Source organism: Hyaloscypha bicolor (genome assembly GCF_002865645.1).
Source record: "Hyaloscypha bicolor E unplaced genomic scaffold K444scaffold_189, whole genome shotgun sequence".
In the NCBI taxonomy this organism is placed as follows: domain Eukaryota; kingdom Fungi; phylum Ascomycota; class Leotiomycetes; order Helotiales; family Hyaloscyphaceae; genus Hyaloscypha; species Hyaloscypha bicolor.
Window position 1 is genome coordinate 1,523,033 of NW_020194691.1, and position 25,370 is coordinate 1,548,402.

General features: G+C 49.1%; 6 protein-coding genes across 6 annotated transcripts; 3 read left to right on the forward strand and 3 right to left on the reverse strand.

Moving 5' to 3' along the window:
- The first annotated feature begins 2,447 nt into the window (after positions 1–2,447).
- K444DRAFT_622549 (uncharacterized protein) lies at positions 2,448–9,211 on the forward strand. Its single transcript, XM_024882122.1, has one exon. The coding sequence runs from the start codon at positions 2,457–2,459 to the stop codon at positions 9,111–9,113; it is 6,657 nt and encodes a 2,218-aa protein (XP_024726846.1). The 5' UTR covers positions 2,448–2,456; the 3' UTR covers positions 9,114–9,211.
- A 2,281-nt stretch (positions 9,212–11,492) lies between these two features.
- On the reverse strand, positions 11,493–12,719 carry K444DRAFT_622550 (peroxisomal membrane protein-like protein). The gene is made up of 4 exons (XM_024882123.1): positions 12,512–12,719; positions 12,337–12,452; positions 12,025–12,290; positions 11,493–11,976 (listed from the first exon to the last, which is right to left on the reverse strand). The coding sequence occupies exons 1-4, from the start codon at positions 12,533–12,535 to the stop codon at positions 11,717–11,719; spliced, it is 666 nt and encodes a 221-aa protein (XP_024726847.1). The 5' UTR covers positions 12,536–12,719; the 3' UTR covers positions 11,493–11,716.
- A 122-nt stretch (positions 12,720–12,841) lies between these two features.
- On the forward strand, positions 12,842–14,428 carry K444DRAFT_622551 (putative ribosome production factor 2 like protein). The gene has a single exon (XM_024882124.1). The coding sequence runs from the start codon at positions 13,311–13,313 to the stop codon at positions 13,944–13,946; it is 636 nt and encodes a 211-aa protein (XP_024726848.1). The 5' UTR covers positions 12,842–13,310; the 3' UTR covers positions 13,947–14,428.
- A 647-nt stretch (positions 14,429–15,075) lies between these two features.
- K444DRAFT_513613 (heterokaryon incompatibility) lies at positions 15,076–15,624 on the forward strand (the record flags this gene model as incomplete). The annotated part of the gene is made up of 1 exon (XM_024873518.1): positions 15,076–15,624. A coding segment is annotated over one exon (549 nt), but the record flags the coding sequence as incomplete, so codon positions are not given.
- Positions 15,625–20,793: 5,169 nt separating this feature from the next.
- K444DRAFT_648804 (FabD/lysophospholipase-like protein) lies at positions 20,794–21,974 on the reverse strand (the record flags this gene model as incomplete). Its single annotated transcript, XM_024885509.1, has 3 exons — positions 20,794–21,397; positions 21,491–21,736; positions 21,790–21,974. The coding sequence occupies 3 exons, from the start codon at positions 21,972–21,974 to the stop codon at positions 20,794–20,796; spliced, it is 1,035 nt and encodes a 344-aa protein (XP_024726850.1).
- Positions 21,975–23,973: 1,999 nt separating this feature from the next.
- Positions 23,974–24,675, reverse strand: K444DRAFT_638526 (aspartate racemase; the record flags this gene model as incomplete). Its single annotated transcript, XM_024884272.1, has 1 exon — positions 23,974–24,675. One exon carries the CDS (start codon positions 24,673–24,675, stop codon positions 23,974–23,976), a length of 702 nt encoding a protein of 233 aa, XP_024726851.1.
- Positions 24,676–25,370: the final 695 nt, after the last annotated feature.

The window sequence follows — 25,370 nt, forward strand, 5'->3', positions numbered from 1 at the left end:
CAGCCCCAACCTCAGACGAATTCACACAGGTCGTCACGGCTCTCGACCAGGTGCTGCCTCCTGCTGAGAAGCAGACAACGCCGAAGGATGGTGTAAAGATTACCCTAGACTCCAGTATTGGTGACCGAATCCGCCCACTTCATGAGGATGCTCAGGTTCAGGATATCAGTTACCTTACTCGGGTCAAACCCGCAATCTTGACTACAACAAACCTCAGCCAAACGATTTTGGCGTATCGTATCGCCCAGGTAGCAACCGAACAAAAGATAAACATTTCAGCAGAGGTGTTCTACGCTCTGCTGGCAACCAACACAAATCAACACCTTGCATCACAGGATCCCTCCAATCTTGGACTTGCAGATGTCACTTTAGAGACACCACCTGATTCATTGCTCTATCAATTTGGTCTGCTAGATGTTTCGCTGATATCCCAGGCTGTCAGTGATGCACTTAGCCAGGACCTTGTGTCCTCGAAGGTGAACGATATAGATCTTTCAGCCGCCTGGACGAAGCTGAGACCAATCTCAGATAAGTGGATAATAGCCAGGCCGACTGCAGAAGACAATCTCTGGACCATGATTGCAGATTTCTTGCAATCTGGCAAGGAAGAGGCAGTCCGTCAAGTACTAAATGGAGACAATATCGAGGGAGATTGGAGCGGGTTTTTGGTCACTTTGCAAGAAGCTTTCATCGCAACGAAGACCGCAACTGCTACGCAGGCAATAACGGAGGAAAGACAGCGGCCGACTTCCGTGGCGGTAGCTGAGAAGTTAAAAGCTGCCCATTCGAAATCAAGCAGAGATCTTGCGGCAATGGACCAGAGTAGTTTGGAAGGTTTGGTCGCAAGCACTGCTATGGGGAATGGTGATGAAAAACTGTCTCCCGAAGAATCCACAGCAGCTACAGAAGATCTAGCACGGGAATTGGAGAAGGAATTCCCAACAGCTGCATTCACGTCGAAGTTACGACGTTATATCGATAACAGTCGTAAGAGTATATCTACGGTAGTAAGTGCGACAGGAGAAAATTCGAAGCCGGAAGACAGGCCCAAAGCTGTCACTCTTGGGCACGAGTCTCTTGCCATAGATGCGCACGCAATAGCAAGTTTCTTACAAGAAAACTCCGAGTTTGACATGCAGACGAGCAAGATAGAGCTTGCGAAGTCGACTCCTGCATCTGACAGCGGAGAGGCACGAAGCATCGCAATGGTCCAACGAGTCTTCAAACTTGCGCCAACCTTCGACAAGACAAAGGCACTCCTTGACATTGGCGTCCATTCAGCCACACATATATCTAGCATGAGCCGAGCGCATTTTCTTCAAATAGCATCCAACTCCTCCTCGTTTACCACTGCCGAAGCTGCAGAAACATTCGATCGCGCAGCAAATATCCGCCTCGCCACCTCGCTTTTGGCTGGGAATCTCCACAGCGCGGCAAATGCAATGCTCCCCGCAGGTATATCAGAACCATTGCCACCTGCGAAACTTGAAGATTTGACCAAGAACTTCCCTAATATTGCCACCTTGTTTGAGATTGGCGATGTGTGTGCATGTTCAGACTGCATGACGGTGTACAGCCCTTCAGCTTATCTAGTTGATGTGCTAGAGTTCCTGAGCTGGCGCGGTGTACTCGACTCCGTTGGCGGTCCAAACAACGGGCAAATGGCTCGCGACGTGCTGTTCAAGCGCCGTCCAGATTTGGCAGACCTTGATCTTAGCTGCAACAACACAAATGTCACTCTACCGTATATTGACCTCGTTTGCGAGTTGTTGGAAGACTTTGTAGCGCCGGATGGGCTCAGCCCTGGATCGTTCTCTGGGACGGTAACAAAAGGCAAGATATCAACTACTCTTCTTGGATTCCTGAGAGACGACTTGAACTTGCCGTTCACCGAGGACGCCCTCGTCTCTGATACCTACAACGGGGGGTATAGGACAGTGAGAGATCAGTCAGCTGTGGTGTCGCTGAGTCCCGGAACCCAAAGTGTTCGTGTCTTGCGACAGACATATGGTGATGCTGCCACCCTTGCCGCTAGCCCTGCCTACCTAAATGCGGTTGCATATGATAGAGTCTCGAAAAGCACATACCTGCCCTCGCTACCGTTCAATGCAACCCTCCAAGAGTGTCGTGCCTATCTGAGTCAGCTTGGTGTCCCACGCGACGAGTTGATGAGGAAAATTGCCCAGCCAGCACTGGCCTACAATATTTCACTCGAAGAACTCAACCTCAGCTTTGATGAGGGTTCTCTTATAACAAGCAGTGATGAAAACAATCAGGACCAATACTGGAATACGGGCAACCCCACCAATCCCGAGACGGTCCTGAAAAATATCCAGACGTTCATAACTACCACTAGGATCGAGTACACCGATCTCCAAACACTGCTTGCTGCTACCGGCTGGTTGAATCCTCCGGCGATGCCTCCGACAAACTCTTCCGTCACATTGGTCGGCGCTATGTATGTCAGGCATTTAGACAGCACCTGTACATTGAATGCCAAGGAAATCGAAACTCTCGATAGTCCAGCACTAGACCGTATGCATAGATTTATTCGACTTTGGAAGGCCTTGACCGGGGACGCTCAAAGCGGATGGACTATCAGCAGCCTTGATAGAGTTATCGCGTCCCCAGTTCTCGGCGCTATGAAGCTCAACACGGACTGCGTATCGACTGTCACCGCTGTTGCCCGTGCCGCGAAGCTACTCAGCAGTCAAATTACAACCACCCTCGAGGACGTAATTGACCTCTTCGCTATGCTACGTATTTTACCTCCAAGCGATGCCTTGACACAATTCGGTACTACTTACACGAGTTTATTCCTTAATGCCACAGCACATGGCCCAGTTGACCCGTTGTTTGAACTTCGAACTATTGGCCTAAACGACTCGACGACACCTCCTGCCGCACCCCCGAAACTCTCTGACTCCGTAGATTACATAGCTCGGTGCCTTGGCATCGGATCTTCCGATGCTACGAATATCATTCAATCGATAGCGACGCAACCGGCAAATTCCATCTTAACTATTGCGAACCTGTCGAAAGTCTATGCAGTGGTTTCGCTTTCCCGCCGTCTAGGGCTGTCAGTATCGGACTACTTCCTGTTCACGCAGTTGAGCAGTCTCACGCCGCTTCAAGATCTTGGTCACCTCGAGAGCTTCACCGAAGTAGTAGCAAAACTGCAAGCACAAAACCTATCAGCCCCAAATATCCAATTTATCACACAACCACCGACAACCCCACCCTCTTCTGCAGATATCACCACCACGCAGATTATTGAAATCCTCATCAACCTCCAGGGCCAGTACTTTACGATCCAGGGAGCTAACCAATCTCCATACGATGCCACGTTGACGGCAACCGAGAATGAGACTGCCGCATTATCTTTGATCTCGCAGATCCAAGGAGTGAGTCAAACCGACTTGTCTCTCTTCCGACAAATGCTCGACAGCGGTTTAAATGCATCAGACGGTGAAGCGCTGATTAACAACAAACTTGCTTCTATTGGCACAGTTGCGTGTGCAACTATTGCGACAGCCCAGTCTCAGTTTGCCGCTTCTCCAGGCGATACAAGTCTGCAAAATATGCTGGTGCAGGTTGTTGCTGATACGCTGAGCGCATATTTTGCCCAACTGCAACGAGAGACCGCCCTCGAGGGTGTTCTCTCTGACGCGTTCAATTTCGATACGGATGTCACGGCAGCTTTGCTCCAAGGAGTTCCCTCGCTGCAATCGCTTTTGGATGAAAAGCTAGCTGCAGGAACCATTACAGATACCAACTTTCCCCAGCAGTTTCAGGCCATACTGCTGATATTCAGACTATCCTTCCTTCTTCCTAATTTTGGCCTTTCCACAACAAACCTTTCTTGGTTACTACAGAATGCTGGCTCTTTGGGATGGGCAACCCTGTCCTCGTTGCCTACATTGAGCACCAGGCCGCCTATCAGCTGGGACTCGTGGTTAGCTCTAATAGATTACATCGCGGTTGTCAACGCCGCAGAATTCCCCGACGTGCAGAATTCCGCGGATAAAAACTCGCCGTTCACTTTGAACGGCTTTTTGAGCCTTGTACTTGCCACCGAACCACAAGGGCCGGACCCCACCCCTCTAGTACCATACTTCTGCAGCCTCACGGCAAACGATCCAACGATCATATCGGCGCTCGTTACAAGCTTTGGATACAAGAATCCCAGTTTCAAGCGCGCGGATACCTTGCGGAAACTCGACAGCGCGGCAAATATCATTCGGAAGTTGAATATGCCACCTGCGAATGCTATTTTTCTGGCAGAAGCACAGACACCGAGCCTCGATGATACTGCCGCTGCACGCAACGCCTTGAAGTTGCGCTACTTGGTGAACTCGGACTGGCTCGATGTTCTGAAAACGATTCAGGACCCGTTGCGTCTTCAAAAGCGCGATGCCCTTATCGATTACCTGCTCGCGTACAACAAGCCGAACCTAACTTCTGCTACAGACTTGTCCGAGATCCTCCTAATAGACGTCGAGATGAGCACCGAGACTCTAACATCTCGTATCATTCAAGCACACCAGTCGGTGCAGCAGTTTGCTCAGCGCCTGTTGATGGGCTTGGAACCCACACCGCTTGTCGACGATCCAACTTGGTCACACTGGGCTGAAATGTCTCAATACCGTCTCTGGGAGGCAAACAAGAAAGTGTTCCTCTATCCCGAAACATGGATCGAGCCGGAGTTGCGTGATAATAAATCAGAGCTGTACGTCCAACTTGAAGAAGAGTTGAAGAAGCAGCCAATTACAACCACAACTTCGGAGCTGGCTGTCGCTGGGTATCTGAGTGGTTTGGATAGCATCGCCGAACTTGAGGTTATGAGTTGCTTCTACGACGTTCCATCCAGCACACTCCATGTTTTCGCAAGAACGAAAGGAGGGAACCCAAGGGTGTACTATCACCGGACCCTGGTCCTCGAAGCAGTCTGGAGCCCATGGGAGAAGCTAGATGGCGTGGAGATAACCGGCAACCATCTCCTCAGCTTCTTGCGCAGCAACCGATTAACAGTGATGTGGCCCGTCTTCACATACGAACAAAACCCGAACCAAGTAAACCAACCACCACCATATCCGGACCCAAACAACCTCACAAACTCAGACGGCAGCCAAAAGAGCGCCGATCCGATCGAGCAGCGGCTCAAAGTCCAGCTGGCGGTCAGCGAGCAGAACCCCGACACGGGCAAATGGTCGGCACGGGTGGTGGGCGAGGACGGCGTCTATTGGCCACAAAATAATTCGTACAGTCCCGCAACTGACTTTTCGGATTCGCTCGAAGACTCGATCGGCCTGTTCTACTGGGATTTTGGCGGGAATTTAGGACAGGCGATCATGGTGTGCGAAAATGTCTCTACGCAAGTAGGTCGCATCGCCGTTAATGTGTTTGGGGCCTTCAATATGACTGGCTGTAAGGGCTACCCCGTCCCATTTTCTTCGACAAAGAGAGAACTGGCTTATTATTTCTACACGCTCCCTGCGTTCCGAAATACCGATTACGTGACGGAACGGTTCGTGAAAAGCCAGGACCTCGCGACGAATTCCCCTTCTGACCTGGCGATCATGACGGTTCTCAGCGGGAGCGAGTATGACATATTACTAGGGAAGGAGTATGGACAATTTGTGGTCACGTATCCTACTCAGCCGACGATTATCGACCGCGCGTTCGTGGCTTGGGAAATGTATGCGCTGGGTTTGTCTGCATCGGGGAGTAAGACGACTGAAATGATGGTGAGCGAGGGATATCGCAGACTTATTGTGCCGCAGGGGATATTCCTGCCGTACTTTGTGAGCGACTCGTCCACACGTGAATATGTAATTACGCCTGGCTACGAGAGCTCCAACACAGACGACACGAATTTCAGGACGGCGTCGGCTACGCTCAATTTCTTCAACAGAGTGGTGGTGCTGGTGCTGAAGTATATCGATGTGTACTTCAACAAAATAAACAAGAATATAACGGAGCTGCGCAAGTTGGTCAATGAGGATGATGAATACAAAACCCTCAAGAAGGAACTGTTGTCCGTTTACGTCGATGCGACAAATATCCGGGGACCTAAGCTCCGTCAACTGAAGGTAGATATGGCTAGCTTTTATCACCCGCTGGTATGCTTTCTTCGCTCACAGCTGTACTCGAGCGGCCTCCCTGGGCTCCTGGCACGAACGACACAACTGCAAGTCACTAACTTCGACTTTAACACTGTATATCAGCCGACAGCTATTGTCAGACAGCCGTACCCTCGCGAGGAGCTCGACTTTTCCCTCAGCGGGCCGTATGCCGGGTACAACTGGGAGTTATTCTTCCACCTCCCATTCCAGATCGCCTCAAGCCTGAGCGACGACCAGCAGTTCGACAAGGCGCAGGACTGGTATCATTACATCTTCAACCCCGAGGGCGCGGATCTGGAAGACCCAGACACAGGACCAGACCGAGCCACTGCACCCCAGAAGAAATACTGGCAAACGCAACCGTTCTTCAGAACCCAGGTCAAGGATTACATCAGCGAGAGGATCGATAGTATACTGGGAGCTGTCGCCGCGGACCCAAATGGATTCTCGCTCGCCAACGACTTGAAGACCCAAGTTCGGCTTTGGAGGACCAACCCCTATTCACCTCACGTTATTGCGCGGACCCGACCAGTCGCGTACCAAATGTGTATTTTCATGAAGTATGTCCAGAACCTGCTTGGCTGGGGCGATAACCTGTTCGCACAGTTGACCAGGGAGACGATCACCCAGGCGTCGACGCTGTATATGGTTGCAGATAAACTGCTAGGATCGAAGCCACAAACCGTCCAACCTGCCGTCCCAGTTCCAGTGCGGACTTACAACGAACTTGGTAGCAGCATTGATATTCTGGGCAACGCCCTGCTCGGAATTGAGAACCTAATTCCCGATCTTGGCTCCCTTCCCCATGGCGGTAAAGAGCTCCCTCAGCCCCCAGCACCACCCCTCACGTCTCTCTACTTCGGCATCCCGCCAAATGACAACATGTTGCAGCTCTGGGACCTGGTAGCCGACCGACTTTACAAGATCCGCCATAGCCAGGACATCAACGGAAACTTCATCCAACTCGCCCTGACATCACCCCCCATCGACCCCGGCGCCTTGATCAAAGCCCTTGCCTCTGGCGCTTCCCTATCTGATATTATCGGTGGACTGAACGCGCCTCTGCCACACTACCGGTTCGGCTACGTGCTTGAACGAGCGCAAGCCCTCGTACAGCATGTTGTAGAGCTCGGCCAGCAGCTGTTGGCCGTGCTTGAGAAGCGCGATGCTGAAGGCCTGGCGCGTCTCCGTGCCCAGAGCGAACTCACTGTCCTCGCGTCCGTCCGGGGCGTGAAACTTGCAGCCATTGCACAGAACGCACTTGCGATCAAGGCGCTGCAGGCAGGAAAGGCGGTTGCTCAGGAGCGGCAGGCGTACTACGCTGGGCTGCTCACCGTGCCCATCAACCCCGAGGAGCAGCTGAGCTTGTCCAAGAACGCGGACGCGATTGTCGTCGATGGGGTGATGGCGCTGGGCCACGTTGCCGCTGCCGAGGCCAACTTGGTTCCCTCGTTCAGTGTCGGGGTGGAAGGCTTTGGCGGATCCCCATCAGCGACTGTTTCCTTTGGCGGGAGTAACGTCGCTGGTTCCATCTCCAGTTTGATGGCTGCTGCTGCTTCTGCTCGTAGCATCCTCGCAACGGAGGCGGGGCTTTATTCAACAAAGGCCAGTTACACTCGGCGTACTGCAGAATGGCAGTTCCAGATGGCCCTCGCCCAGGGAGATATGGCCCATATCGACGCCGAAATCGCAGCGGCAAACGGAACAGGAGCAACTCTGCAAGCTGAACTTGTGGCCCACGACACCACGGCCACGGAATCAGCATCTGCCGCCGCCTATCTGAAAAACAAATTCACCAACACAGAACTGTACGACTGGGCCGTACGGCGAGTCTCAGGCGTGTACTACCAAGCCTTCCAGCTAGCATTCAGCATGGCCAAGAAAGCCGAACGCTGCATGGCCTTCGAGCTCGGCGACTTCTCCGCTTCGTCAGCCTTCATACAGTACGGCTACTGGGACAACCTGCGGAGCGGCCTCCTCGCCGGAGGAGACCTCCAACTCGCTCTCGACCGCCTAGGTACCGCCTACATAGACCGGCACATGCGCGAGCTCGAACTCACCAAGTCCATCTCCCTCGCGCAGCTCGACCCCACCGCCCTGCTCAACCTCCGCACAGCAGGTACCTGCATGTTCTCGCTCCCAGAAACGCTCTTCGACCTCGACTTCCCAGGCCACTACTTCCGCCGCACCAAAAACATCGCCCTCTCCATCCCCTGCGTCGTCGGCCCCTACACCTCCGTCTCCGCCACCCTCCGCCTGCTCTCGAGCCGCTACCGCGCTGCGACTGCGAATGCGACTGCATCCGGCTATCCAGAGGCGGCAGGCGGCAACGACCCGCGCTTTATCTACAACGTCGTCCCGCCACCGACAATGGCCGCGACGTCTAGCGCTGTCAACGATGCCGGCGTCTTCGAGCTGCGGAGCGACGATCCGCGGTATCTGCCGTTCGAGCACGCGGGGGTTTTGGGCACGTATTCCTTGTCCCTCTCGCCAACGCAGCAGTTCCCGTATGCGGCTGTGGCGGATGCGATACTGACTATCTCGTACACGGCGCGCGATGGCGGGAGTGCGCTTCAAGGGGCGGCGAAGACGGCGCCGACGGCGGGGGTCGCGGCTATTGGGTTGAGGACGGCGTTTCCGGTTGAGTGGAACGCGTTGAAGGCGGGGAGGGCGGTGGAGCCGATATTAGCTGGGGCAGCGCAGCTACCGTATTGGGCGACGGCGCAGGGGAGGGGCGTGGATGTGGGGGTTACGGTTTGGTGTGCTGTGCCTGCTAGTGGGCAGGATTTGGATGGAGTCGTGCTTGTGGTTGCGGGGCAGGCGCTGGCGTTGACGAAGGATTCAGATGGAGTGTTTTGGAAGGCGACGCTACCGGCTAAGGCGGTGGTGTTTGGGAAGAGCGTGAGTGTTGCGTGGAAAGTTGCGGATGATCGGGCGAAGGTTGATGAGATTATTTGTGTGGTTGATTTTGGGGTTAAGTCGTCTTAAAGAAATGCAACTGCGCTGAGAGTTTCTGCTCTTTCTACTTCGGCCCTACGAACTCCAATGCCTTCATAAAGATTTGGGACTCTCCCCTTCGAATCCACCAGGATCATAAATAATGATTTTCTTATTTGAGTGATTAAGTCTTGGGGACATTTACGTCGTGTATTCCACGGCCTCTATTGCTTATCCCTGCCTGACCACAACCTTAGTAAGAGTCTTCTACTTCTGTGAGACCGAAGGCGGGTTTGCACACTGTCGACTTTCATATGACAGGCTGCGTCACTCAGCAAACTTTGACTAAATTATATATCGGGAGTGGCCCTAATTCCCCTACTAACGTCCGCCGAATCTCTTCGGGGGGGGGGGGTCGTTGAGAACAAAACCCAGCCAACCATCTCCACCCACTCGGTCGGTTGGAATAGAACCGCCTTGTGACGCAGGTCCGATTTCAGATATTTCCTCCGGAAAATACCCCTCTATAGTGACCAAGCTCTGGGCGTTTCCTAAACTTTAGACTCTTCGCATCCAAAACATGGCTTCCGGATGCACTCTAGCTTGACGAAAGTGTCGAAACCGCCTTCCTACATTCTAGAGGTTGTTAAAGAGAAAGGAAGGTGAAGCCTCGCGATAGTTACCTTAGTTGCCTTGAACCCGATCATAAGCGAGCCCCTATTTCAAAGAACAAGTCACATGACTGTATGCCCTGCTCTATGCATCCGAGAATGTTTGAAGGTTTGAAGGAAAGAAATGATGATATACAATCGAGAAAGGCAGTTCAATCGACAGAGTCAGAAAAAGTCTGCAAGATCAAAGAATTTTGTTTGCGCGAGGCAGGAGAAACTGAGTTGAAGAGATCCCGTTCGAATCGTCGACAAATGAAGCCTGCCGGACCACTTTTCGGAGTCTTCTCAAATCGCAGACTTCGTTTATTCCTTCCACCATCGTATCGTCCCACCGTCCAATCACCTTTATCGAGAAAATCGGGAACAAAGTCTCAACCCGACTTGAACACTTCAACCTGCCACTTTTCCCATATTAAGAAGAAAGTCGGAATTCTGTATTTAAGTTAGCATTGCCGGAGATCAGAGCACGTTTTTTTTTATTTTTACCATTTATCCATCGTTGGTTCCCTTGATTTCAGGGTAGTATCGCTTGGTCACCCCATCATCATGGTGGAACTTCTCGAGTTGAAGATCCGGCCGTTCCTAGGCATTGAGTACAAGCGGACCTCATGACAACCGTCCCCCCTTCTTTACATGTTTTTGAAAATCCGAACTTATGCCCGAGGAAAGTCGCTAGAAGTATGCTCGCAACCTGGATCTCCACATCCCTCGGAACTCTGTGTCCCTTCAGCTCCTTGCTCAATTTTTGAAAACCTCGTCGGAATGTCCTTTTCTTTTGCTTGGGAACAATGAATCCTGTTTCGACGGGTATGAGACAGATCTTGACACTCTTGATGTAGTTTCGGAGGATGTACTGATTGCTTGTACCTGTAATGTTGAGATGAAGGGATCGGGAGAGCACCTTAGACAATGTGACTGAAGTCGTGATCAGGGACGACGTTGATTTCCAGTCGGCATTAAGAGAACAGCCAAGGAAGAAGTCCGGCCATGATTTCTTTGTCGGCATATAGATATGGGAAACAACGGAGAGTGGTGATGCGCAATCTGCCCCGAATAATCCGAACGATATACTGAGACTGCAGAGCAATTGTTCTAGTGAAGAGCACATAATCATAAATCCTCTTCCTAATCTCTGGCAGGAACTTCTCTAATGAGGCCTTGAGAGGTGGCTCAGGCAGTACTCGGTGTCGCAGCATAGGATGTGGCTCCCATTGGAGCTCTTGGGGTCGCCAAGTAGGCATCGTGAAAGTCAATTTTCATTAGTTAAAGGACTCACATATGATGGCTTGACTTACCATGTACTTGCGAAGGCTTGTTGATGTCTTTGGATGAAGAACCTAACTTGATATGAATGAAAAGGGCAGGATATATACCAAGATATCTGCTAATTCCTCTCGATATGCGACAATTTCTGATTATTACATAAGGGAACGAATCCGCAGGACTTGGCCCTTTAGCGGTTTGTTACATAGGAACAGTTAATGAAAATCCAAATTAAAAAACGAACCTCGGTGCTCTTATATATTGTCACGTGAGGATGACGACCTCCTTTCTCAATCTGACCCGGCGAATCAAAAGTTCCCAGAACTCGACTAGATTTTAGATCTTAGAATCCGAATCCGAACTCAAAGGACTGGGTTCTTTTATAGATTGTTACATAAGGATATCGACTTTCATCCTGAAGTCGGAAGGGAGCGACTCAAAATTCCTCGGAATTCGACAACAGTTTCAAATTCGGTTCGTCAATCCGGAAGGTCGGTTCGCCAACAATGAAATTCGAGAGAGAGAGAAAGGAACCCCTCAACTCGAAGGTTTCGTTGAATATACTATAATTTCCTGTGCCATGAGATCTTCTAGTCTACAAATGCAGCCTCCATCCCACCGATATGCAAGAGGCCTCCAGCCTGTCTATCCGTCCCATCCATGCCTGGCTCCATAGAATATCGAGCAGCTCTCCCCTTGCTTGGAAAGCATGGTCCCTCCCTACTTGTTGTAAACCAAGAAATTCCTCAAACCATCCCAATGATCACTCTGCACATAAATGTAGTCCATACTGCTTCTCAGTCCGCTCTGCAGTGTATCGGGATACCATCTAAATAGCCACATAACACTCGCCCAGCTCACTGCGGCAAACACAGGCCATGCATCATGGCCTATCCGTTTCGAGAGTTCGTTATTTCTTATAATTCCCGCGCTTGGTCGAATCGATAGTTCCGCCAACGACAGAACGACTCGTGCGAACACTAGACATCATTAGATAGAAAAGGAGAGCTTGCGCAGATCCTGCTCACCAAAAATAACAATCTGCTTGCTCACACTCGAAATATGCCCTCTCTTCGACCTCCGTCCAAACACCACATACCCACCAAGTAGTCCCGCAAAGAATGTATCGTACGGTCCCTCTTTCCCAGGCTCAGAGCCCATGTATCTCAGAAGTAACATCGTCGCCTTGTATATCGATGCATATTTCGCCAGATTATGGGCATGTGTTCTCGTCGCGCGGAAAATGAGCTTCATTTTCTCCTGCACAGTGCCTGACCGAAACAAGAATATCATGCTACCAACATCAGTAACATCCCCCCTTATGTGATAGGTCTTCTTACACCAGCGCGTGTGGAAATCTGACTTTGGCGCCGTAGACAGCGCCATTGCGAGCTGCTTTCAGCACAGCAAGGAAAGGAGCATATTTCGGATTTAGAATAATACTCTCAAGTACTTTCTATACATATTAACAGTCAGCAACCTTGCGCTGGTCTGGTGGTAGTAGAATCTGCCTACCTTGAGACCTTCAATTCCTGACATTCTGCCGATTCGAGCCTCGGTAACTTGCGGCGGGCAATTCTAAACGTGCAGGCGCACTAGGAAAGAGTTGTTGCTATCGTCGTGTCTGCATCTGTCCTTATATCGTGAATTCGCAGTAAGAAGTTGTACCGAATGAAGGTGAGTTGTTGTTGTGGGGAGAAGTTGGTGTGTTCGGAGGAATGGGTTCGGCACGAGGCAGGTGGGATTGAGAAGTTTACCCCAGAGTAATGGAGACAGGGATCAGCAGGCTTGCATTCGCATGTGAAGGCACCAGGCAGCCAGAGTTGATGCCTTAAAAACTTTTATCGATTGTCGATTTTCTGATAGCGAAAAAAGTTCTCGATAGCAAGATCAATACCACTTCTCAATTCCACACCACAACGTCAAGATGTTGCGACAAATGTAAGCAATATCTTCTGTCATATAATTGACACTTGATGCTAACCTTCCCAGCAAACCTCGCAATGCACGCAGCAAACGCGCCCTCGACAAAAAGGCCCCAAAGCCCACCGAAAACCCCAAAACCGCCCTCTTCCTCCGCGGCACAACCTGCTCCCAAATAGTCCAAGACGCTCTCACCGACCTGTACCAACTGCGCATTCCACTTGCCAAGAAATTCACAAAAAAGAACGCCGTCCACCCCTTCGAAGACTCTGCCTCTCTCGAGTTCTTCTCCGAGAAGAACGATGCCTCGATCCTGGTCTTCGGTTCTTCAAGCAAGAAACGCCCACATACCATCACTCTCGTCCGAACGTTTGCGTATAAGGTGTTAGATATGCTAGAGCTGTATCTTGATCCCGAGAGCTTCAGGAGGTTGAATCAATTTAAGAACAAGAAGTGTGCGGTCGGATTAAAGCCTATGCTCTTGTTCGCAGGAACGCCGTTTGAGAACCCGGTTAGTGATGAGTATACAATGGCTAAGAGCTTCTTTACGGATTTCTTCAAGGGCGAGCCTGCGGATAAGGTGGATGTTGAGGGGCTGCAGTATATTGTGAGCATTAGCACGAGGGATAGTGTGGATGGAGAGGAGAGCAAGCCGAGTGTGCATTTGAGGGTTTATCTCATTCGTACAAAGAGAAGTGGACAGAAGTTGCCAAGGGTGGAGGTTGAGGAGATGGGCCCGAGGATGGACTTTAGAGTTGGTAGGGTTAAGGAGGCTGATGAGGAGACAATGAAGGAGGCACTCAGGAGGGCAAAGACCAGTCAGGAGAGGCCAAAGAAGAATATCTCGACGGATATTGTGGGTGATAAGATTGGAAGGATCCATCTTGGCAAGCAGGATTTGAAGGAGTTGCAGACCAGGAAGATGAAGGGGCTGAAGAGGAGCAGGGATGTTGCTGATGAGGAGGACGAGGATGAAGAGGATGTTGTGAGTGATGAGGAGCCCGTCAAGAAGCCAAAGAAGGCTTGAGATATATCACGGATTGCATCAGCACGGTGTTTGGAGTTAAGGCTGGCTCTCGCCAAGGAAAATGCTCTATGAATCTTTTTTTCTGTGTGCATGGAAAGGGAAGGTAGAAGCTGCCACCTGGCAAATTTCAGTAGACTAAGTAAAGTCCATGGTCCGGAATGAACCAGTGACAATAGAGAGGATTGCGGCCCTGGATGAACAGGCCCATCTGTTGAACTAGCTAGCTTGGCTAGCATCCTTTCCTTCCACTCCAGGTTCAACCACTAATTCAGTTCGTCCGATTATTGGGTATTACTTACGTACGAACACACCAATCGTTTATTAGTATCGCCATTCGATTACGTTCCTTAAACGTGCGTTCAGGAATCAGATTGGTAAATCGTTCCCACCACCAAGTAAGTGCGGGGTAAATCACATGGTGGGGTGGAAATCAGGAATATAGCTAGGGAACCCATTCCCTCTGTTTTTTATGGAATCACTCTCCTGTATCTAGTCAAAACTAGTCATTCTACAGATTGTCAATCTCCAATATATCGATTTTCCACCGATAAATCGATCCCAGTTCAATACCATCACTTGGGAAGGTATTTGAATGTCTACTCGACTCCTCTTTTCGCGCCCAGTGGCAATCTTCAAATGTCTTCTCTCTCTCTCTGTATTGATAATTTGCAAGCTGTTGTTTGATCCGCAAGGATATTTTTGTGTCAAAAGTCAGCCTCACCGTATCGACATGTCCAATTGATATGGTCAAATGTTACCTACCTTGAGAAAGGAAGCTTTCATAAAACCTTGGTGAAGAATCTGGCAATCAGATCATGTTAAAATCTGAGTCAAAGTCGCCTCACTCTTCGTCCTCAATGATGGCATGGTCCTTGAACCTCTCGCACTTCATCTGACAGCCGGCTTTGACGTGGCAGGTGAATGGGTTCTGCCCAAAGGCGGTGTGACAAACATTAAGGCCTGCCACTGCGTACTTGTATGACGCCAAATAGCCATCATCAAGCAAACGGACTTCAGCAGAAGGCTGCATTTCTTGCCTTGCACCTCACTGCATCCCATCCGAAACCTCTGTTAGAGGGCGAACATGGCACTAGAAATCTACACAACCTTGAGCTCTACATTAAAGCAGTTCCGTGTCGTCAAGCTCCTCCCGGGCCGTTCCACCATTGAATGCACATTGCGTATCGACAGCCTTCTGAGAGGAGCCCCATCTGTTGGATATGAAGCATTATCATATGAGTGGGGAGACACCGATAGTCCCATGCACGAGATCATCCTTCAAGGGAAACGTTTCCGTGTACGAGAAAACCTTTGGATGGCATTGCACTCCCTGAGAGCGTCAAAGACGCTCTCAGCAGAATTTTGGATTGACGCTATTTGTATCAATCAGGATAACATCAGTGAGCGAAATCAGCAAGTCACAATGATGGGCGACATATTCCGCGAAGCCAATACTGTGAGGGTTTGGCTGGGCGACGATGGCCGAAATGAACACGAAAGCAACGTTAAGGATGCCTTTGATCTAGTGGAAAATTGTATTCCCCCGTCAGAGGAAAGGGCTAAAAAACTGGTATCCAAGGAGGCGACAGCTCAGAAGAAATGGGAGGCCTTGGCATTTTTGCTTGGGCGTACCTACTGGACTAGGCTATGGATCGTCCAAGAATACTTGTCAGCTCGGGAAGTTGTGATACATTATGGACGACATTCCTCCGACAACCGGCATTCCCCGGACAATTGGCGGGGGCCCGGAAAATTCGATGAAGGTTTGAGTGGAATCGCCAGAATCAAGTCAAACCATCCTGGCCTTCCACCGTACCTCCCAGAAGTACTAGAGAGGATAAAAGCGAGCCCAGGTATGAGAATCTCAAGAGCTCGCTGGGAAGGAGGACATCCGACACTTCTGGAACTGCTAGAAACCTGCAAGGCATCGAAGTCTAGTGTCCCCCACGATAGAATTTACGCACTCCTCGGTGTGGCTAGCGATATCTCGGAAGATTCGATACTAGTGGACTACGGCAGGCCAATTTTTAAAGTCAAGATGGATGTTGCGTGGCTTATACAATCGAGGCCGAAACATATCCCAGGCATGGTGCGTCGAGTTTGCTCGATTTTGGACGAAACATTCGCAGATGTTGAGGAGGAAAGCGATTAGGATAAACATTCTGTGAACAGGTGTTCTGGGGGGACAGGGGAGGTTGCAGTTATGCTCTCTAGAGATCAGATGGCCGGCCAAGCCGAGCCAACGAAAGCCCCCCCTTTTCTAATGGACCAAAGTTAGGCCCGGAATTCGAGTCAATTCGGTTGAAAAGGGGTACGAGCGAGCACAAAAAGAGGAAATTCAGGGCCCCGTATGAAGTCCTTACAAACGAGGAAGGCTTCAACGTTTTACATAAATCAAGTTGTTATTACGGGAGAGTGAAGTACTAGTTAAGTAGGAAGAAGCAACTTAATTCGAAGTATTACCATTGCTCGGCTTGTTAGGTGTGCTACATAGTTCGATCCTCTCTACATCTTCAAACACATTTAATCGTTCCAACTTCCTCACGCCATTGAGTGATTGAGGGAAAGGAAGAGCTTGGTTGGCAATACACAGGAGCTCTCTTCCAATGGGCTGTCATCTTTTTTAAAACAAAGAAGGCATCAACTTCACAGCGTCGCCTGCCCTCGCTAGACTTGGCTGGCTCCATTTTAAACTGCGTGAGTTTAACGGCCATCTTTGTTGCCCTAGACCTGCAGGTGGACACTAACGCCTGGAGCACATGGATTTGACCAACCAGAGGCCGCCTCAGATCGCGCTCTCCGTTCCCTCTTCCCCGCCACCCTCTTGGGGCCTCGGGAGCTCTGGGCAATACAGCTCTGGTGCTTCCTCCAACTATCCCACCACCGCTGCACGACTGTTACTCGAAACCTGCCGTCACTCCTTGTCGTGATGGGAGCTTGCCTCAAAGTGAGAGCAAGTTGGTGCTTCAAAGGTATGCATCAACCTTTAATGTTCACTACAGCTTCTGAATATTTTCATAGTCCCCCGTGTATCGCATATGCCGCGCATAAATCCAAAAGCTAGAAGACAATTCGGCTCTCCAGGTCACTGCAAGCAACGCAATCCGCAACCATGCCAGCAGAGAGTCTTCTACTACTACCAGCACCGCCGAGGAGAATGAAGCAACCGACAATTCGGTTCTTCAAGAGGCTACGGGCAATGCCATCGCCTCCCATGCTAGTCGAGAGTCTTCTGCTGCGAGCACCCCCCTCGACGACGACGAAGCACACGACAGCTGGGAAGTCTGCCAGTATTAAAATTGGCTGCCTAAGCTCTTTTTTAATAAAAAAACCTCAAGCTAGATTCTTCAATATTACTATAAGCTAAAATAATAAAGCCCTTATATTGTAAACACGTGCTTCTTAGCTTATAATAAAAAGATTCCTTAAAATAGAATTTTAATTTAAGGGATTTTATATACTATTTAATTAAGTTTTAGTTTTTAGGCCCTATAATGCCCTATAAATTAGGGGCTTATAAGGCTCATAGCAACTTCTTGCCTAGAGAGGAATGAATCAAGCTTCACAATACACACAGATTTCAGAGCTTGCCCAGCACCATGTAGTCTTAATGTCCGTCTTTTCAGTTTGACCGCCGTTGATACACTCAATGTTTTTGATAGCAGATTTGACTTCGCATGAGGTATTCTTCCTTTCTCTCCTGGGCGCCATGAACTGCTTCCGTTATTCGGTGCCACAACAGCCTCAATCCAATTCCGAATGTGGCACGAATGTCAGCATCACAACGCATTCCACAGCACATGTATGTCAGGTGATGATACCAGAGCCGATCTATAATTCTATATCAAAAATTTGCAGGGTCTATCAAACCTTTAGAGGTAGTGGCAACAGCCCCCCTAGTCCATTTCCTTGCGCTGGTAGACCCAGGTAGTGATTGGCCGTCGTAGACAGCATTGAGCCACCTCGTGCTTGGTGCTTCTAGATCTGCATGTCGAATGAGTGACAAATATGAAGGGTTGTAATGTTAATGGGCGCATACCTTCTCGATATCTGGCACTAATTTAAGTAGTATTCACACTGCCAATCCCTCCTAGCGTGCTAAACTGCTCAGTCTCCTCATTATTCTCCAAACGCATCGTGATCTGGTTTTCCGCCCCGGCGGTTGTGGTCAGAAGAGGCCTGATCATATTCAGTCTCTTCGAGAAGGTCGTAGAATGATGTTTGGATCGTTTCAAGCTCCCGCATTTTTGCATCTCCCTGACAAAATAGTGCCGTTCTGAGGTTTGTAACGTTTGTGCGGAAAAGATGAGATCTGGATCCTTCTGAATGGAGCCATAGATGCAGACCTAGCGCATTCATGTGGGCTTCCTCTGCCTTGTGGAACTTTCCCAGTGCGAAATAGGCTGTCCCAAGGGAGTTATACATGTCGCACCAACCAATAATCTCTTTATCCATGAAATCGGACTTGTCTGGATGGTTAACTAGTGATATCATAATATCAAGGATCGGGCGACGCCTGCGTGTAAACATCTTCATCCATGTCACGATTTCCTGGCGCTTCTCTTTCTGCTCAAGGTATCCTAGATGGGGAAGCCACTCGAGTGGATTGGCGCCTATACCAAGCCTTGCGTCGAAATCTACGACCGCCTTACATGCATCTTTCCGGTCTTTTTGATCAGCAGCTGCCTCGATTCGACATATCAATATTTGTGGATACGTAACTGTGTTCAGGACATGGCCGAAGGGTGTCTTTTCGAGGAAAGGTAGTATCCGATTGTCGATAAGGTGCCTTGCTTGTTTTTTGCTTTCATCATCCTCAAGATCGACCAAAATCTCTGCAGCGTTGACGGTTGCCATAAATCGAACTTTGTTTTCTTCGAATTGTTGTGGATACGATATTGGATACTTATTGATGATATTCTTCAATACCGGTAACGCATCCTGTAGTTGCCCATTGTTTCTGAGACACTGGGCAACCCAGTATTCAGCTTCCAGAGACGAAGTTTTGTCGTAGCAAAGCCTTGCCTCTGCAACTGCCTGCTCCCCCGGGCACAAACGAGACCTAGCTTGTGCTAGATAGAGCTTTCTTTCATTCAATGATACTTCATTCTGGTCAGAACGTTCTGTTGCGGCGATAGATTGCTGAATGTATCCAACGCCTTCTTTGACTTTCCCAGAATAGACAGAGATTACCCCGAAGTGGTAAAGTAGGTCACCAATCTCCGGAATTATGACATGATTCGCCTCCATATATCCATTCATCACAGGCGATAGAGCGTACTTCAAGACGATATCAGCATGCCGAAGAATGCCCAAGTCTTCTTGTATAAGTATAGTGAATGAGTCCGTAGGCATCACATATTTCTCCCAGCCATCAGGTATCGTTAACGACACATGATTCATTAGCTCGCCAGTCATCCAGTTGATATATTTACATCTTTCAGGTTCAGGAAGCCTGCGATAGATCCAGTTGTGCACTACTGGATGAACCCAGCACTCTCTTGAACCGATGAGGGAATAGTTGCAGAGTCTCCCTATCGCTGACCTGAATGTATCGTTTGGCGTGAATTGGCGATTGTAAATACCTTTGAGCAAGCTCGAAGGGCTTTGTTGCGGTTTGAAGTGGGGCTTTAACATTCCCCAGTCCGAAGGGGCCATTATCGGCTCAGCGTAATCCTTGACCCTATATTCTATCTCATTGAGATATCTGAATGGCGACTCCTCAGCGTCAAGAAAAGCAAGTAGATCAAGGAGCATTGCCGCATGAGACTTTGATTCGGGGTATAATGGACCAGCAATCCGCCTGTATGACAGTTCCCACGTATATAACACAGACTTTTGCTCCATATCTGTGCTTATGGCAGACTCTTGGAAGAGTTCTCCATGAAGTTCAATATCTTTGTAAAGCGCAACAAAGTCTTCAATAGAAGTTTCCTCTTCACGCATATACGAGGCGGCTTGTACAATGGCTAGTGGAAGCCCTCCGAGCATATTCAGGAAACTCCAGCAACGATCCTTTGAAACATCGAGCATAAGATCTTGACGCATACATTTCTGAAATAGGCAGAATGAGTCTTCGAAATCCATCGGGCCAATTCGAATACCGTTCTGGGCCGGTACCACTTGCCCCCCACCCAGGCCGGCGACCCGAGAGTCTCTTGTTGTGATTAATACACGGCCGTGACTTGCCCTAGGGATATATTCCGCAAGTTTAATGCCGTTCGGACCGCCCAAAAAGGTTTCCTTATCGTCAACTTCATCGAGAACCAGAAGCCAAGGAAGTGTATTCGCATCCTCCAAATGTCCTTTGACGGCGGTGAGACAATCCGCCAGTGTTGCATGCTGCGAGTCCAGAAGCAGAAGCCTGGCAATCGCCGCATAGCCGAGCGCGAGATTTTCTGCTGTATTAGCCCGGACCCAGAAAATAGAGCGTTTTGTCGATTGCCGTTGACCGTATTCGTGTGCAAGTTGACTTTTCCTGAAGAAAGCAACCCTAAGGTTAGCGCTACGCTTATTTTATATTAAGATCAGATTCTCTCACCCAATGCCCCCTAGACCAAATAGAACTACTCTCTGATGCAAAACTGGCGAATTTTGGAATATTTTGTCAATTTTCACAAGCTCAAATTCTCTACCGGAGAAATACGGATTTGAATAGTGGGGTAAAGACGACGGGAACCTGTTATCAGAACCCTTCTCCTGTAAGTTCGCTGCTGGCTTATCAGTCGAGTTTCAGCGACAGATCTCACTCTTAAAAGGTATAATTGTAACGTGAAGTCCCTTTAAGAGCATGAGAACACCAGTGGAATGTATGAGTCTCTGTACAGGTTGGTTTCTGGAATCAAGACTAACTTATGTGTGATGAAGCCTTGTAGGATAGGCTTTGCGCACAGTCCCTCAGGTCTCGTCCCTTATCTGGTCGAGCCAAATATGCTTCCGTCAAGGCATCGATAGCGTCAAGTTTTTTCCATTCCTCCAGAGCAATTGTGTCAAGTCCACGCTCAACGTCGAAGCGAAAGTAGGTCTTATTCTCTAAGAAGTCTCTCCCCCGTTTTCCTTTCGCAAATGCCTGTGCCTCATTATTGGCATTGATAGATATGTCGATACAAGTCTTGAGAACGTTGTGGGCCGTGATCTGTTCCACTGCGAGACCTGCAACGTCAGTCCAACCAGTTCCAATGCTTATAATAGATTTGAACGTCGCATCTGGAAATAGAGCATCAGCTTCGTTTAGGACAGCGGAGATTGGGTTATTCAGTCTCATGGCGCCGTCTACAAAAGTGGCTCCTGATATCTTCAATTTTATCGGTTCGAAGAAGAGAGGAGCGGCCGCAGTTGCTCTGGCTGCCTCCCAAATATGACAAGCATAGTTCTCTTCTCCTTCGGACCACGTGGTGTAAGAGCGAAACAGGACAGGTTGGACGGTTTGGGCTCGAGTGGCGCAGACAAATCTGTAAAGAACGAGGGCATTCGTTAGCATGTAGATTGAAAACGCGAAATGTCGTACAAGTGGCATCCAAAAAGGGAATTGCAAAATAACATACACTTTGCATCGTGCATGTTCTGAGTCTTTCAAAAACGTATCAGGATCTACTCCTCGAGATATGAGCAATTCTTTGACTACCTTTTCCAACCTCTCGGCCTTGAAAAATGGTTTGCCAGAGAGTCCGCCGATTAGTCTCGAAAATGTGCCGGGGATATTCCCAAATACGGTCTCTGAGACATGCTGGAATACTTCGATGCATTCATCTATTGTCATCCGTAGCCGACCAAGCATAATAGCTACGAGACTACTTCGACGTCAGTAACGACTCGAAAATTGCGCTTCTTGACAAGAAGTTACCCTCCCGTTGATGTTCCTCCAATCAAATCAAAATATTCGCATGGTCGAGGGATCTCGTCGCGCCCATCAACCTTCTGGAGGGTGCGAAAGATGCGCTTCAGGATCAGGAGACTTGCAAGGCCTTTTACGCCTCCACCATCAAGGGATAAGAGTCGCAGCGATCGCCCGTTTGACGGATTTGACATGCTTTCTTTTGGGCAGTTCTGTTCCTGGGGAAAATGCTGACAAGCGTATATGAGAAGTCGTGAGTGATGAGAAGAAGAAGACTAGAGAATTGTTTGGACCACCACTGCATTAGAAATGTGGGCGGAGCAGCACTGCCCAGCTCTGTGACGTTCAAGACATGGATATGAGTCTTTACCGCAGAGCCAGGTCCGAATGAAACAGGGGCGGACAATCCCTTGGCCCGAGAAACGCAGGGGGCTTACTAGGGAGCTGCTGAAAATGGTCCTTTGAGAATCTCGTGAAACTCGGCCCCTTCTCCTTAATTCGTAGTAAGTGAAATAAATATTTCCTTAAGTATCCTTTAGACTTCGCTCAATGGTTGCGATCCCATGTTCTGATCGGTCGTGCTTTAGCTTCGTCGGCGAAACTACTCCTGCATACGCTGAGACCAACGTCAGCCAGGCTGAGCCAGCGCAGTTGCCTAACCTTTCCCTGTTTTCTCAACCCTGCTACATATCTCAGGACTCAGGAGACAAGTCTTCGGAGCTGTTACCCAATTACGGAAGGTGCTGCAACCAAAAGCCTTACAACTAATCCGTGCACACCCTGAAGCCCACTAGCAGCATGTTGAAAGATAGGCTTGGCTCTAAAAGCTTACAAAAAGTCGCTAAAAATCTCTGTCCCTACAAAAGGAAGTTCCCCGGGTGATCTGCGAACACGCCACGATCAATAGTATCAATCTTGTCGATCATAAAAAACAGCGGTTCGGGCAAACATCATGCTTAGAGCGGGTGCGCTAAAGCCAAAGAAGTAGCGCACCTAAACGTAGTTTATTTAAAAATAAATAAAAGTGAGGCGTTAAGCACAGTGCAGGAGTTAAAGACGACGTCGAAAGAAGAAGCACCTCGGCGAAGGGGAAAATGTAAAACGACCCACCCCCCCCGGGGTGTCGATTGGGGGCCGAACTAACCTAAAGTAGAGGCGCTCGGACAGGAATACCAAAACTCTGGCTGTTTCTTTAATTTAATACTTGTTTTATTTCCTTATGGCGCTAATTATGCGCTATTTAAATACAATTTTTTAATAAAATTTGGATTAGTAATAGCTCTTTAAATAAAATTAGTTTTTAAGCCTTATAAGGCCCTACAAATTAGGGGCTTATAAAGCTCTTATAGCTAGTTTTAGGTACTTATTCGCTAAATTTCTGGGCTTTCTTAAGCTTACTTTTAGGCTATAAAATATGAAAATCTTTAACTTCTTTAATTTAAAGAGCTATTACTAATCCAGAATTTATAAAACAATTATATTTAAATAGCACATAATTAGCGCTATAAGGACATAAAGAAAGTTTTGACAGGATGAGGGGCTGGGGAAACCCATCAGGCCTTTGCTTACAAATCCCCAAACAAACGCGTCGAGCTCTGGTCCTGCATTACAACATCTGGTTATCACACGTCAATCCTGGCATGAAGGAAATCTTTTTCTGTTCGGAAAGGTGAGCAGAGCTGTTTTGCCGGCAATTAAGGATCAATTATAACGAGTAAGGGTGAGTCGAAGGTGAGTGGATAGATCACGCTCAGGTGGATCCCCTTCTGGCTCCCTCGAGAATTGGTTATAGTTTCTATATTATCTATATATAGACTTTGGCAAATCCTATTGCCTATAGCATAGCTACATCTCAGAGCCTATCAAGATATCGTGATGGTGGCCGTTCTCGGTCCCCTGTCACATTTATTAAAGGTCTTTGTGGGAGCCGATTTGGGCCCCCTTTTTAATAGAAGGGGCCTTGCTTAATGCCATTTCAACCTTTCCTCAACTCCCCTCAAACGACCCGCTTTTCCAGTTCGATGATGGAAAACAGTTAATAGGAGTCATAGGCTGAGGATTGAATTAATTAGCCAATGAAGCGTAGCACGCTTTGGTAAAGATCAGATTCATTGTCTACCTGTCGTTCCCGGCTGGCACTCGAGGTGACTGAATTTTGCCATATTAGCACAGGACAAGTGACTTGTTTTCATTTCAACCATCAATTCCCATTGCCCAGTCAGCAGCAGCTACCGCGTGAATATGAGCGGTGTCAAACACTGGCAGCTCACTCCTGGCCTCATCTACCAAGAGTCCTATCTCAGTGCATCCTAGAATAAGACAATCTGCGCCTGCCTTTTTGAGGTCGGCAATAATCTTGCAATAGTTTTCTCGTGAGGTTTCGTTGATTATTCCGTTGCAGAGCTCGGTATATATCACATCGTGTACAGTTGCTCGGCCTTCCTCCTCCGGGACAATGACGCGTAGCCCGAATTCTTCCGTGAGTCGGGTTTTGTAGAAGTCTTTCTCCATGGTAAAACGCGTGCCCAAGAGGCCGACACATTTGTACCCCCTTTTCAAAATGGCCTGGGCCGTGGGGTCGACGATGTGAATGAGAGGGAGTTGGGAAGCGCTCTCGATGCTAAGCGAGACAAAGTGCATGGTGTTGGTGCACAGCACAATCCCCTCTGCGCCAGCCAGCTTCAGCTTCACGGCCGCCTCGTCCAGAAGCAGGCCGGCCTCATCCCACTTTCCCGCATGCTGGAGTGCCTCGATCTCAGCAAAGTCGAAGGAGAAGACGATACAATGAGCGGAATGCAGGCCGCCCTTGACTTGCCGCACGCGACGGTTGGTTTCCTGATAATAAGTCACGGTGGACTCCCAGCTCATGCCACCGAGCAAGCCTAATGTCTTCATGGTTGGTGTCTTTGGTGATGGATGAGCTTGGAAGGATTTGAGAGTGATTGCTGGGTTGAGAACGAATTGGAAAGGACTTCTCTCCACCGAGGGAAATGGGCAAACAAGCAAAAGTACCAAGCGTACAAGTATAACGTTGTAAAGCTGTCGGAATGGGGGCCGAGCGCTAGAGCCGGTTGCAGAGTCTAATTGGTTGACACACTATACAAATAGACAAGTTCTATTCGGGCAGTCTAAAAAGCTAAAAAAGGGGCGAAGAAACTAGAGTTCAGCCACAGCAAAAACTGAAGCAGCTACAGTAATTTTCCGATGCTATGGCTTCGGCGCTTGAGAATCGAGATGAATGCAAACTCCCTGGAGCCCGTTCTAGCTCCTCTGAATCCTTCTCGTCAGGAGTTGACGCTTTTGACAGCCGCGCGACCAGGGATAAGCAAATCCCAGGCAAGACAGGTGAGCAGAGGTGACGCGGTGGAGAACACAAAATGGAGGCTGGTGAGGATGGGTGAGGATGGGTGAGGACGGGTGAGGTTGAGGTGAAGCGAGGGTGAGCGGAGCGCTGTGAGGGGGAAAATTCGCTTAAGCCTCAGGCACACACTTCGCTTAATTATGGCGCTAAGGAGTATTTAGCCTCGCTCCCAAGCTTTTACGAGCTTCACGCTTCTCTTCTGGAATTAATCAGAATTCTAGAAATCTCT

Coding starts and splice junctions, on each gene's coding strand:
- K444DRAFT_622549 (XM_024882122.1), top strand. CDS start 2,457: ATGTATGTCAGGCATTTAGACAGCACCTGTACATTGAATGCCAAGGAA.
- K444DRAFT_622551 (XM_024882124.1), top strand. CDS start 13,311: ATGCTAGAGCTGTATCTTGATCCCGAGAGCTTCAGGAGGTTGAATCAA.
- K444DRAFT_622550 (XM_024882123.1), bottom strand. CDS start 12,535: ATGTCAGGAATTGAAGGTCTCAAG. Junction 12,453..12,511: donor CAGGAATTGAAGGTCTCAAG/GTAGGCAGATTC, acceptor TAATATGTATAG/AAAGTACTTGAGAGTATTAT. Junction 12,291..12,336: donor AGATTTCCACACGCGCTGGT/GTAAGAAGACCT, acceptor TGATGTTGGTAG/CATGATATTCTTGTTTCGGT.